This window comes from Nycticebus coucang, chromosome X, assembly GCF_027406575.1.
Source record: "Nycticebus coucang isolate mNycCou1 chromosome X, mNycCou1.pri, whole genome shotgun sequence".
Lineage (NCBI taxonomy): Eukaryota > Metazoa > Chordata > Mammalia > Primates > Lorisidae > Nycticebus > Nycticebus coucang.
Genome location: NC_069804.1, coordinates 129,479,671 through 129,494,404, shown reverse-complemented (window position 1 = coordinate 129,494,404; position 14,734 = coordinate 129,479,671). Strand labels below are relative to the sequence as shown.

Here is a 14,734-nt window from a genome sequence, read left to right as displayed (position 1 = left end):
TATTGAGGAAGAATGGCTACACTGTTAAAGGAATTTCAGGAAGCAGGTAGAAATATTTTTGAGGAGCATGGAGTCCCTTCCGTGGACTCTGAGAACATCGTACTAGAAGTGACCACCTAGTCTCATGATACCAGTTGACCTTGACCAAATTATCTTATACACAAAAAGAGATCATTTTACTCCTGTTCAACCCCAGTGGGAGACCTGAGATATGTTGTAAATGTGTTGTGCCGGTAATTCTGGTGTTTCCATTATACATTGATCCTCAGCTTCCTCATCTATAAAATTAAGGGGTTGGACAAAATAGTGACTACGTTTTTTGCCAGCTGAGACATTTGCTGGTTATATGACTATTGGGTGAACGGTCAAAAGAAAAGAGCATCAGCCAGAAATATTGAAATCAAATTTTATTTTGGAAAATGACATTACACACATCTTGCAAATGTACACGGAAATGAGAATGCAATGAAGAACAGAGCTTGAGAGCCAAAATGATTGCAAGAGCAGCTCTTTGGCTGCCCAGTATTGAATGCTGAGAATACGTAGCATTCACAGTTCACAACGCCTTATACACACAGGGAACTTCTCTAGATGACCTTGAAGTCCTCTGACCCAAGAAAGCCCTCATTGAATTGTGGCAGAAGGGGGAGGGAGATGAAAAGGGTCTGCTCCAGCTGGTTTACATGGGCCTCACCAAACCTACCAGTCTAGGTGGGAACCACAAACCAAAAAGGAGGATGCCTTCTTGCAATACTGCTTTTGAATCACAGTCTAAGAGTGGGCTAGGCATTGCCTGGGTTGCTGACAGCAATGCAAATAAATGCATGTCCTTGTTTTTTCTGGCTATGACTATTCTAAAAGGGTGACTAAACTCCCTACATATCTGTTGCATTCCTCTGTTTTCTTCTTCTTCAAAAAATTATTGGCCATTGGTTAAGCAGAGCCTTCTGAAGTCTCTACATACCTCAAAACCACTGCAGGAATAAGGGACACTATTGTCTACTTTCTTTGGGTCATATATGAGTGTGAGAATGATTCAATTCTATAATGTAATCAAATGGCCAAAGATATTTCCCATTTGCCACTGATTTTTATAAGAAGAGGAGTTGAGTCTTTGATCACAATGCCGTTTCTTGAGAAATGGTCACTATTTTTTTTTTTTTGAGACAGAGCCCAAGCTGTGGCCCTGGGTATAGAGTGCTGTGACATCACAGCTCACAGCAACCTCCAACTCCTGGGCTCAAGCGGTTCTCCTGCCTCAGCCTCCCAAGGAGCTGGGACTACAGGCGCCCGCCACAACACCCGGCTATGTTTTGTTTGTTTGTTTGTTTGTTTTTATTGCAGCCGTCATTGTTGCTTGGTGGGCCCGGGCTGGATTCAAACCTGCCAGCTCAGGTGTATGTGGCTGGCGCCTTAGCTGCTTGAGCCACAGGCACCGAGCCTGTCAATAACTATGGAGAGACTCTTGAGAAATGCCCTTTTCCCACTTTTTGGTTTGTTTGTTCTTTGCTGACTTTACTTGGCAAGAATTATTGGCCCTCAAATCAGTTATTTACAAGTATAAGACACCTGGGAGCAGGGAGAGGGAGAGGGCAAGGTGGGGTGGGAAGAGGAACCACAAAGAAGAATATATTCTTTTCAGAGGTTAAAATGAGTTATTTAAGAAATGTGATGTACAATACCATGCATTTACTCTCCAAAGCTAGTCACTAGCAAGCTAACGCCTCTAATACTACAACCACCAATTAACAGCTGTTTTGCTACAGTTACTCAAGTCTAACTACAGCTATAGGGCAGAAAGGGTGGGCTGTTTCCATTTTAAACTTTCTCCCTTTGAAAATGGCCATAAAAGCATTTTCTGTACAAGTTTAATGGCACAAAAAAGTGACCCAAAATGTTTTAAAGAACTTACCACACATGGGAAATGCAAAATTCAATCAAAACATGCATTAGTTGTGTACAAGTCATAAGGGATCATTGGCTTCAAGCTGCAATATATTACAGGACCATATACTGGAGACATTTTGGCATAATCTTACTTGCTCAAACCCCTATAAAAGAACTTAAAAAGGAAAGTCATTGGAAATTATGGCATTGCATATGGTATTGCCAAGCAGTGATATTCCCAAGGGCTGTGCACTCTGTTGAATGAATTAGCACCTACAAGATGGCTTTTTTCAGCCCACTAAATACTCTTAGGATCACGAACAGTTGGTGTCAAAAGTAAATGTTTAGGTGAATCTAGCAATAGAACGAAAAATACATTTCAATTAAGTGAATGTTTGTTTTTCTAGTATGGATTTGTAAAACGCCCTATTAATTTAAATCAATCCCAACTGCCTACCAGTTTAGCTAAAACCACTCAATAGTTAGCAAGCCCCAAACAAGGTCATTACAGAGAGTTGAATGTGTAATGGTAAAACTTTATACAATTACTGCCCCCTCCCCACTCAGACAAACAAAATGACAAAAGAAATGACCTGTGGTCTCTCATTATATTATATTGCAGCTTTTAAAACTATGAGCAAATTAAGCAAAACCAACGGTATTTAGCTGATATGAATCCATGAATGGATTTTTCTGTTCAGCTGATTATTTCTCGGAGTATGCCTCACCACTCCACCAAATGGCAGACTAAAAAGGAACCACAACATATTCTGTACAGTGCTTGGAAGGCAAAGACCTAATGATACATGAGCTGTAAGGAAACCACTTGTGAGGATCTGCTGAGGGGGATTAAGACTGAAAGTGGAGAAGAAAGGGCCAGGATCAGGTTGAGTCCCCCCAACACACTTCTGACTGGACTAGAGTAGGACCAGGTCTGATTAAATTGGGAAATGACTTCTCATTGATGCTAAGGCAAATCACAGGCTAAGAAGAGGCATATGCCCAACACCTAGACAGGAGGCAGAAAAAAAAAGAGAAAGAGAGAGAATTACACAGGGAAAAGGATAGATGTTTGCACAGTGGAAAGACAGAGTGATGACATAGAATATAAACTGAAAACCTAGGAAACTAGGGAGAGAGAAAAAGAGATACACAGGAGGTAGAGTGACCACAAGCCATTGATTCCCTCAGGTCATTAGCCCAGAAATGAGAAATTCCGAGTGCTTCAAATCTTTCCCTTAGTTTCCACAAGGTGACTTCTGTTGTGCCACCTGAACACTCCCAACTAAGCTGCCTTTCTAATCAGGAGCAGGGAGATGCCTCAACTCCCAATGGGAACTCTATACGGCCCTAGGCTCAGGCATCCAAGGTAAGAAAAAATTGTTTCTGATTTCAGAAGATGCTGAAGCCAACAAGCTAAGGGATTAAAAAGTTAGTCTTGTCAAATGGTAACCAGGGTCCAGCTAGCTAGGCCAAAGTGGGAGGGCTGCATAGATCCTTAATGAGAAAACAAACAGGAAGCAACACCAAGAGGCTGGGGGTAAAGACCACACTAGACCTTTGGGGATAGAAGCAAGTTCAGGGAACCAGGGTTTGGGATACAGAGAAGGAAGGCACCTTTTCCTGAAGGGATCGGGGCACAATATTCTTGACCCAGGTATACAGAAAGGCTGATGAAGAGGGACTTTTCCAGTCTTAAGAAGAGAACATAGATGGAGCTAGGAAAACTGCTACTAGTCCCAGCCCAAAGGAGGTCACGCGCTGGAGTCATTGTTCTGTAGGTTTAGACACGCATTTTCCTCCCTGCACATGTGTTTTAGCTGCTGTGAAACAAGAACTTCTGGCCTTTTATCTCCTAGAGAAGTGAAATCTATTAGCCAGAGGAAGAATAAAATTGGGAATTTATTTTTAGTAAACGGCCTGTGTTGCCTTGGCCCATAATCATAGCATTTAGGGGCTGACTAAGGGCAATCCACTGAGTGTCAACAGTACTAGACTGGGTCTGGGCCATCAACAGCCAAAAAACCTGGAGATACCTCTTTAACCAAAAGGTAGGCATGGGGAATCAGTGCACTATCCTTGCTCTAAGTGGCCACGCCTGTGAGGAAGAGGAAAACCTGCATAGACTCACTGAATGGTGGATGGGGCTACATATGAGGTCCTCTTCTTAGGCAGAGGCTGATGTGTGACAGATTCTAAATTCCATACTCATGAAGCTTATCATTTGCAAGGCTTCATTGCTACTAAAGAGGTCCCAGATCACTCCTGACTTATTATCAATGGCTGGGCCACCCCTGAGCCTTTTCCCTCTCTGGGTTCCACATCCCCAAACATAGGACTCCAGTCCCTCCCCCACCCCAGATGAGCTCCAAAGAACTGATGGGTTACTTGGGAAAACAATCCGAACCTAAAAGCCAAATCCCTTGATGTAGTGGCAGCAATATATGAGTGGCCTGGTCATGGATCTGAATGGCCTGATGTGGTCAAGGGCAAGTTCCAACCGCCTAATATGCACAATGCAAGGATACATTTCAAAATAACTAAGACTAAAATTATAAATGTCTTACCACAAAAAATAAATAAGGTGATGGGTATGTTAATCAGTTTAAGTATTCCACATTGTATATCAAATCATCACATTGTACTCCATAAATGTATATAGTTATGATTTAATAAAATATTAAATGAAAGAAAGAAAAGAAAAATCCAAAGCCTTTAATTTCCATAGCCAACTGGACCACCATGAAGTAGGTCATTCAAACCATACTGTCCCAGTGCTTTTGTCTTGGTGCAGATGTTTCTGAGATGGGGTGATCTTTGGGAACATTCCCACTAGTGTACTGGAGCACATTTGAGGGACATGGACAAGACTGTTCTCCTGTCCCAGGGATGTTTTTTTCCTAAAAAATAAGAGCCATTTGAATCAAATTGGGGAGAGGGACTAGGAACACAGATATAATTTGTCTGAGGCAAGCACTAAGATTTGGGCTAAGATTCTAAAAAGAATCTAAGACTTAGAACCCCTTCTTGCCTTCTTCAGATAGCGTCACATCCACTTTAAGTTTCCTTGGTCACTTCTGATTGGAGAGGAGAGGCAGGAAGAAGAGAGGAGGACCTGAAGAGTAGGTTAAGTCCAGAAGGAAGTCTCTTAGAACTGAATTTATGAATAACCTTTAGTTCCCAGGAAGAGCCTTGTTGCAAGGAAAACTGCGTGTTCAGACCTTGTTGCTCTGGTTTCTTTGTGGAAGGCCACAGGAGCCGTGTACACAAGAAGATGAGTATGGTGCGTAGAGCACACAGCTTGCTATTTTGGTGCAAGCACAAAGAACCAATGTTTAACAGCAGCCAGGGTACATTTTAGTCACAAAGCCCCTTGCTTATACCTGGAAATTGTCTTCATCAGGGTAGGATGACTTTGGGGACATTGTGGATGAGGGCAACCACAGGAAGACCAGGTCATTTTCTCCAGCTTGTCTTGTTCCCATATTTTAAAAGAAATGATTGCCAATGAACGGTGGCCATATTCTTTTTTTTTTTTTTTTTTTTTTTTAAGGCTGAAAAGCCATCTCAGAAAGTCAGGATGAACAAAGCTATTGTTCTACTCTTGTTTTATTCTTTTCCCTGCTCTAGAAAGAAGAAACATTTCCCTCAGCCTGGGAAGACCAACCACTAGCTTCTTCCATTCCATCTGGACAGGGCAGGAGCTCAGGGGTCTATTCAAAGGGCTCCCCAAGATGGGGCGTGTTCCCCTGAGTTACATAGACAGGGCTAGGGACCCCATTGTTCCTATTGGCCCTCAACGCCTTCCTCTCTTCAGGGACATCTGCAACCCACGTGGATGGGAACCATATGAGTGCAGGGAGAAAGGCCCGTGTTAGGTTGCTGGGTTTATTTCCCACTGAGATCAGGGCAAAGGCATATGGCTCCAAGATGCAACATGACGCTGGGAAAGAAATCTCGGGAGCCTAGTGGAAGGCAATATTGTTTAGGGGGAGAAGGTCCCAGAATAAGAGCCAGGAGATGTGGGTTTTAATCCCAGCCCTGCCCCCAGCCAGCTGTGTGACCTCAGGGAAATTACTTTACCTCTGTGTCTCTGTTTCCTGGCCTGAAACATGAGGAATTTGGAGTAGATGATGTGATCTTAAGGTTCCTTCCAGCTAGAAAACTCTATGATTCAATCTAGGCTAACACTAAAGTCCATAAGGACACAAAGCAGTCATGCTAATGGCTATCCTTTCCAAAACGGTGAAGAGAAAAGAGCTTTTCTCTCGTTACCCCTAGTTAACACTACTTATGAAGTTAATTGTTCAGCCCAGCCCCCATATATACATTTTTCCCCTTCTTTGTCCCTATATCTATTTGTGTAGGGAAGAAAAATCAGGAGGTAGGAACAAGCAAAAGATTGTGTGTATGTGTGTGTGTGTCTATCTGTGTGTGTTTAAGAGGAAGAGAAAAGTGTAAAGAATGGTGGCAAATGCTTGCTGACTTCATGTTTGCAGACTGTGCAGAAGTTAACACAATGGGACTTGAGTTGTAAAACTGGATTGGGTAAAATTAGAAATGAATGACAGGGTGAAGGAGCTCAGTTACACACAAAATATTTTTTTTTGCCTTAGAAACGGGACAATGTAAAATAAAATAATTGGAGCCTTGAATTTTGAACCATGCCAATCCCCCCTGAAGTGGCTATACAGAAACCTTTTCTTATAATTGATTACAAGAAATACAGAAAGTGTACTATTGTTATAGAAGATTGTTGGCTCAAAGTTCATTATCAAAAAAAAATGCCTATTTGGTGTTTTCTAGTAGTATATATGCCACACTCAAGGAAATGCTCAGGAAGCTAACATAGGGGCTGGGCATGAGGAAATCCAGATTCTTCCTCTGGCTGCACTTTTACCAGCCTTTGGTTCCTCATTTTAAGATGAAGGTATTGGACTACAACAGATCTAGAGAAGAGTTCATGGGTAGAGTCTTTGGGGATCTGGACTGAAGTTTAAAAACAGGTTTCTCACTGTTCTCTATTCCCACCCCCTAATCCCATGTACCACCTTTTCCCTATAAACGACGAAGTGTTCTGGGAGGCACTATGAAAACCCTGAGCTTCCAGAAAGAAATAGGGGCTGAGTAAAATGGGCTTCTTAATAGTTTTGAATGAGTCAACATATAAAGAGATTCTCATAATCTAGGGTTCTTCAATGACCAATTTAACCGGAAACCAGGGCTACCCACCATCATCTCACTTCTCCTGAACCCAAACTGTTTCTGGCAGATAAAGACATCTTAGACTTGTCTTGGGGCATCTGAGCCACCCCTTTCACCGCTGGGGTTCCCCCCTACACAGCACACATCAGCAATACCCTCAAGCTGCCACCAATCCATGTCAGGATACCCTGTAGTATTTTCTGATTATGAAGCAACTGCAAATACACACACCTACACACACAGAGCAAGCTCATTCCATTCCGAGCGGAGGAATAATGGCAAGTCATTCAGTAGCCAAACAGCTGGTTGGCTCTGAATGCTGCCCCTTTCAAAATATCTGAACAATTACAAGGAAAGAAAGACATTTTCAGATCTGCTAGAAGCAAACACAAAATTGGCATGCGTGGCTTTCACTTCAATTCAGTTGTCTTTGCCATCGTGGGCTATGATTACAGACAAAAAGCAGTGTTATGAATCTGTACCTCAAAGACTGAGAACTATTCCAAATGATCAGTCCTTAGTAAAGAGAAATCCTTTCGAATGTTAAAAACAAGTGAAAGGTTTCCGTGTCTTCAGTATGAAATATCAGGATTGTAGATAAAAAAGAGTTGCTTAAAATATGCCATAAAATTTCCTTTAAAATATAATTAGAATGTCTGGTCCACCTGGAAATTAGTAATGTAAGTGTAACTGTTAAAAAGCTATCAAAAACTGATTCTATTGAATTGGCCTCTGCTATTCATTTTGTTTCCTCCCGGAGGTTTCTGTTTGGCAGTGACAGCGTGTTTTCTAAACTACTCTAGTCTTCTGCAATTTTTTTTTTTTTTTTGGTAAATTTTCTGCATGTGTTTTTTAGACAAAAGAAAAATCACCAGTTTATAAAAAAGGAGCCTGAAGAGTTTGCTCCTGAAATACAGACATGAGTTTTTATAAAAAGGATATTGGTTTCTTGCTAGAAAAAGTGACCGAAAGGTGTCATACCTGAAAACAAATTCTCACAGTGTTTTCAGTGTTGGCTGTTTACAAGGCATTCAATAGAACAGAGATAGATGGATACCATACAATTCACGTAACGGCTTGGTATGTTAGCCTCCTAGAGAAATCGGGTGTACAAAGTCCCTTGCCCCAAACTCTTATCAATTGCTTCTTGATTCCAAATTGCCCCTGTGGAGAGGTTGATCAGGAATCTGTGCGTTATAAACTCTACTGAAATGTCTTCTGTAATTCCCAATTCTGCCTAGTTTATTTTAGCTAGCCCTGCACCGGAGTCCTAAGCATCTGGTGTCACAATTACGAGTTGCTGGTGTTTCTCCCCTTTGACAACTGGAATTGGCGCTGGACCACAAACCAGAGCTCAATCAGGAGGGGAAAGCAAGGCTGAGGAGCTGCCTTGCTGTCCTCCCAGGATCCTCCAGCATCCTTGGGATCAAGAGACAGGGGCACTTGTGTTGGTCATTCTTGGGTCTTCCAATGAGCTTTTGTCCCAAAAGTTTAAAACATTTTGAGTGCTGTGTGTGTAAACAGCACTCTACAGAAGGAAGACTGTAGTGTATGAGCAAAGTGAGACGGGGCCAAAATAATGCAGGCGCCTAAGCATTCCATATAAAGGTCATGGACCAGCACATTTTGTATCCCTGGATGGATAACCAAAGGATGGTTATCAATCTATCTCTCAGAATTGGTAACTGTGGATCAGTGGCCCGGAGGAGAAATCACGGGAAAATAAACCCAACATATTACAAGTGTTTGTCAAAATAACAACAACAATAAAAGAAAAATTTCAAAGCACCAATAGCCCTGTTGGACACTGAGCAGAAGTACTCTACTTTAATGGTAAGCTTGGATTTGTACTCTGGACTCTGAACACTCTCTTCTCCTTTACATGGAATCTCCAAGTGAGTCGGAGTCATCCAAGGACAGAGGCAGATACAGGTCCTGTAAGAAGAGAAGAGAAGAGTTAACTTTCCTTTTCTTGATCTTGAGCTGTGGAATTATTATTTTTGTCTTTTTAATTAATATTTTCTCTAATTTTTGAAATAACTACAGATTCACAGGAAGTTGAAAAATGTAAAGGGAAGTACCCAAGGTATTCGCCACTCAATTTTACCTAATGGTAACATCTTGCAGTTTTACATCCACTTGTCTGTGTGTGTGCATATGTATGTGTAGTCCTATGCAATTTTATCATGTGTATTTTGTGTGACCATCACCACAATCAAGATATAGAACTTTACTCCCCACCATCGGGGAGTACCATAGAGTCCTCCTGTGGTATCCCTTTACAACTACATCCACCCCTTAAGGCATAATCTAGTTCCCATCTCTGTAATTTTCACATTTCAAGAAAGTGATATGAACGAAATTGTACAGTATGTAACCTTTTGGCAGTGGCCTTTTTCATTCAGCATTAATTCCCTGGAGAGTCATTCAAATTGTTTCATGTATCAATAGTTTGTTCCTTTATATTTCTAAGTAGTATTCTAGTAACAGTTTGGGGCTGTTTCAAACAAAGCTGTCATAAATATTCATGTTCAAGTTTTTGCATGATCATAAGTTTTCATTTCTCTGAAATTGATACCCAAGATCATAATTGGTGAGTCAAATGACGTATGTATGTTTAGTTTGGTAAGGACTACCATATTGTTTTCCAGACTAGCCATGCCATTTACATTCTCACCTCTTTCCAACAAAGTATAAGTGATTCAGTTTCTCCACATCCTCACCAGGATTGGGGTTTGTCACCACTTTTTATTTTAGCCATTCTTGTGCATTTGTAGTGATATCTCACTGTGGATTTTTTGTTGTTGTTGTTTTGTTTTTTTGCTTTTCAAAGTTGTTATATCATTTTATTGATACATCAATACCAGCGATGTATGTCTCACCATGGTTTTAATTTGTATTTCCCTGCTAGCTAATGATGTTAAATATCTCTTCATGTGTTTAGTTGACATATCTGTATTTCCTCCTCAGTAAAATGTTTCTACATATCTTTTGTTCATTTCCTAATTGAATTTTTTCTTCCTGTTTAGTTTTAAGAGCTATTTTTATATTCTCTAAATAATCCTTTAGTTAGATATGTGGGTTACAAATATTCTCCCAGTACACAGCTGGTCTTTTCATACTTTTGCATGGTCTTTGGTCTGTAACAAGATTCAATTTATCTAATTTGTCAGTTTTTTCTTTTATAGAATTTACTTTATGTACTCTAAGAATTATTTGCCTATAATCGATTTTTGAGTTAGTTTTTGCATAATATGTAAGGTTTAGGTCAAGGCTTATTGTCTTTTTTTCTTTTTCTTTTTGGTCTATGGAAATAAATCTTACTGCACCAGAACTGTTTATAGAAAAGGATATCTTCTTGGGTGGCACCTGTGGCTCAAAGGAGTAGGACGCTGGCCCCACAACTGGAGGTGGCAGGTTTAAAGCCAGGCCTGGCAAAAAAACTGCAAAAAAAAAGAAAAGAAAAGGGTATCTTTTCTCCATTGGTTGACATTTGCACCTTTACAGATTCATTTCAGGGTCCTAGACAACTGCCAGGTCCTGAACAAATGGTAACTGGAAAAACATACCACATCTACCTATTTCTAACTTATTTCCTAATGTTTCTGTTTCCCATGAGAAATTTGGATTTCTGGCTCCAATACTGCCCCATGCTTTATCTGTGTCTTAAGAAGACGAGGGGAATAATATGGCACTCATTTTTCCCATTGTTACCAGACCTTTTTTTGGAGATCTTTGTGATTCCTCTTGGACTTCATCCATAGTCATCTAAATCAATGGTTTTCAAATCTCTCTCTCTTTCTTCCTCTCTCCTTTTAAACATTCTGTTCAATTAAAATCTCACATGGAAGCCCAATACATAAAACAGGTAAAAGTGTAGTTGTTTTGGTTGAACCAGAGGTGGGGGAAGCAAGCAGAGTCTCACTCAGGTCCCTCCTTCTCCCCCTGCCCAAATGGAGCACAGTTTGAAAACTACTGTTTTCATGCATCTTGTCAGTGAGATACTAAAGAGAACTAGGAAATACAGGATCAGCTCTTTGGCTATTTAAGAGACAGCTCCCCATTTGGTAGAATGGAAACAACTTCAATAGAGGATTGTCCAAGAAAATTATGGAACATAGCTTCTCCTTGAGGAAGAGGAAAAAGCAGAAATCAGAAAAAGGGAGAAAATCAGGAAGAAAAGGACTTATTTATCCAAGATCGAGAATGCTTTTTTGCTGAGAAAGAAGGAGCAGGAAAACTTTCAAGCAGCCCTTAGAATGGAAAGAGAAGTAAAGTACATTCAGAAACCTGATGTTTTTGTCCTGGCTAATTAATACTATGACACTGAACAAGTCTTTGAGTCTTGATTTCTTCATCAGTAAAATGCAGCCTTTGGAATGGATAATCTGTAAAGTCTCTTCCAGCTCTGAGACTATAATCTGGGACTATCAAAGGAATATTGAATGATTTAAAAAACACACCAAAGGCAACTATAGCAAATAGACTCTGTTCTCACCAACCCACCATCTCTTCACTGTAAATCAGGGTTTGGAAAACTTTTTCTGTAAAAGGCTAGGTAATAAATATTTTAGGCTTTTTTGCTGGTCACATATAGTTCTCTGTCACATACTCTTCTTTGAGTTTTTTGTTTCTTTATAAACCTTTGAAGATGTAAAAACCATTTTTTTTATACCAAAGGGCAATCCATGGAAAAATAACCAAGACACAGGCAGGATTTGGCATCTCTGTTCTAAACTATCAAACAAAAATTTCTTAGAAAACTGAGAAGCAAGTAAATACAATGAGGAAATAAAAGAAGTGCAAAAAAGTACTTGTAAAATTGAATCTAGGTGAAGTGGCATATGATGGAGTTGCATCTCTGAAGGGACTTAGTTCTCAAGTACTTGAATAAAATGAAAATTGAGCATAATCAAAGGTATCCTTCAACTCTGGACTTCCAGAAAGGTGGAGTAAGACCCTCTGACCATCTGTTCCTACATAAATGCAGTACCAGTGGCAAGATTGTCAAAATCTTCTTTTCAGAATTCCGGAAATTAACCAAAAGCTTGCAACATCCAAGAACTGTTCATGTTTATTCAAGGAGAATGGCTGGATCTTGTAAGAATACTACAAGCCTGGACAACCAACAGCCTCACAACTACACTATCAGTGCAAACCAGCCACCTTGTAGTCACTGGAGGACGCAGCTGGCAGTTTGGAGTGATCCATAATGCCCCATTCCTAGAGAATTGTCACCCTTTGACCTCTGAGGTAGCTCCCTAGAAGCTCCTGCTCTCATTATCCGACCTGGCTCAGAGCACACTTGCAGTGAATCGCCTTTTCAAGGGACATTAATCAGTTGCAATTGTTTAAAAAAATCACAGCTGCCTAAGGTAAGGATAAGAGTTGGGGCAAATGAAGCTGCTCAAAACCTTAAAAGGAAAAGCTGTAGAATGAGTTGTCTGTAGGGAGCTTTGAAAAGCAACATATTCCTGGGAATTTAGGCCAGGCCCATGTGCAGGACTGGGTGTATTCTCAGAAAAGACTGAAGAAGGCCCTCATCTCTCCCCTCTGGCTGACCTTTAGGTCCTGCCCAAGCATCAAGTGCAGGATAAGGTAGAGTGGTGAACTGGCTGGCAGAGCAATAAAATAATGGCTCAACACATTAACAGACTCTCTCTCTGAAGGCTGGGAGACTTACAATAGATCAAGGCATTGCATTCAAAATTACTATCAAAAATGAAGGGTAAATCAAGACATTCCCAGATAAAGTAAGACACAGAATTCATTACTAGCATATCTGTCCCATAATCAATACTAAAGAAAATCCTTCACAGAGAAAGGAAAGGACAATAGACAGTAATTCAAATCCACATAAAAAATAATAAACACCAGTAAAGCTAAATGCATAAGCAAATATAAAAGGCAGTACACATTTATTATTGTAACTTTTTCTTTTTTTAAAGAAATATTATTGTGTGTGTTTGAGGTTTACAACATGATATTATGGGATATAGAGAGATAGTAAAATGGTTACTATAGTGAAGTGAAGTGATGTATCTATTCCCTCACATACCTTTTTGTTACAAGAGCAGCTAAAATCTATCTAATAAAATACACTTTTATTATCTACAGTCCTCATGTTACATTAAATCTCTAGACTTTTTTAGCCTGCTTATCCAACAGGTCTCCTTTGACCTACATCTCCCTGTTTCTTCCCCTCAGCCCCCAGTCCCTGGTAACCACCGTTTTATTCTCCATCTCTTTATGTTTGACCTGTTTTTTTTCTTTTTTTGATTCCACATATGAGTGAGATCATGCAATATTTTTCTTTCTGTGTCTGGCTTACTTCAAAAGACAACGGCATGAACTAGTAATTATAAAAATATGTTGATGGTCTTACTATGTATAAAGACATAATTTGTATGCCAATAAGAGCCCAAAGCAGGGGGTGGGAGGCCAGAGCTATGCTACAGCAAAATGTGCATATACAATTTAAATCAAGTTGGTGTTAATCTACCGTACATTGTATTAAAATGTTAATTGTAATCCTTAAGGCAACCTCTAGGAGAAAACTCGAAATAAAGTTACTAAAAATAAACAAGGGAATTAATGTTGTACCACTAGAAAATATATGTGTATACTTAACACAAAAGAAGCAAGAATCAAGTTACTAAGGAACAAAAACTAACAGAAGACATATAGAAAATGGCAAAATAGTAGATGCAATTCCTACTTTAGCAGTAATTACATTAAAATAGGTAGATTAAGTGCTCAAATTAAACAGAGATTGGAAGAATGGATTAAAAAAAATCACACTGTACACTTTAGAAGGGTGAATTTCATAGTATGTGAATTATATTTCAATAATCTGTTATTTTTCAAAAGTACCTTTGAAAATTCCTTATATTGACAATTAAGCACTATTTATGTGATTCCCAAAAATGCAACCGTATACAGCAATATGTATGTATATTGCATATAGTAATTTGGCTCTTTTTTTTTTTTTTTTTTTGGCCAGGGCTGGGTTTGAACCCACCACCTCCAGCATATGGGACCGGCGCCCTACTCCTTGAGCCACAGGCGCCGCCCTGCATATAGTAATTTGTAATGTGATGATGTATACAAATCTCAGAGAGAGTTTTGTAGTTGTTTTGCTCTGTTCTATGTTGTGACTGTTTAATTCCATTACAGGAAATTGCATATAATAAAACTCCACTGTAACAGAAAAAGCTCAGGATTAAGAGCCAGAAGATCTAAATTCTAGGCCCACCTTTGCCACTTAACTTCCCCTTTGAGAGCCTTTGCTTCTATATCTTAAAACCAAGGAAGGTGTGAGCCATAAGCTATTTAAAGTTCCTCCTAGTGCTAAAATTCTGTAAAATATAACTGCAGTCACTGCATGATTTTCTTCAGTTACACCAAAGTAAGGGAAACGAGACAGACACTGCCAAGTCAGTGAATTCTCAGGATATTTTTCAGGCAGTACGAAAGGGCCTTTTAATAATGTGGGGACCACTTTGAGTCCCACTGCACTGAACTATTGGGCCTCAGCATTTTACCCCTGTTGTTAGCTGTTCAGTAATAGGCACTTCAGTGGAGTTGGCTGATGAGTGGAAATTATTATCTAAGAAAATTGTTCCAGACTTTTATCTTAGAG

General features: G+C 39.8%; 1 protein-coding gene across 6 annotated transcripts in view; it reads right to left on the bottom strand.

The window, feature by feature from the left end:
• Nucleotides 1–392: 392 nt before the first annotated feature.
• The window catches only part of DCX (doublecortin), a 103,981-nt gene continuing 89,639 nt past the window's right edge, over nucleotides 393–14,734 (bottom strand). For all 6 annotated transcript variants that reach the window (XM_053580550.1, XM_053580553.1, XM_053580554.1 and 3 more), the window contains exon 7: nucleotides 393–9,027. In XM_053580550.1, the coding sequence (XP_053436525.1) occupies nucleotides 8,971–9,027 (57 nt within the window). In that variant the 3' untranslated portion in view covers nucleotides 393–8,970. The remainder of the gene's footprint in view (nucleotides 9,028–14,734) is intronic.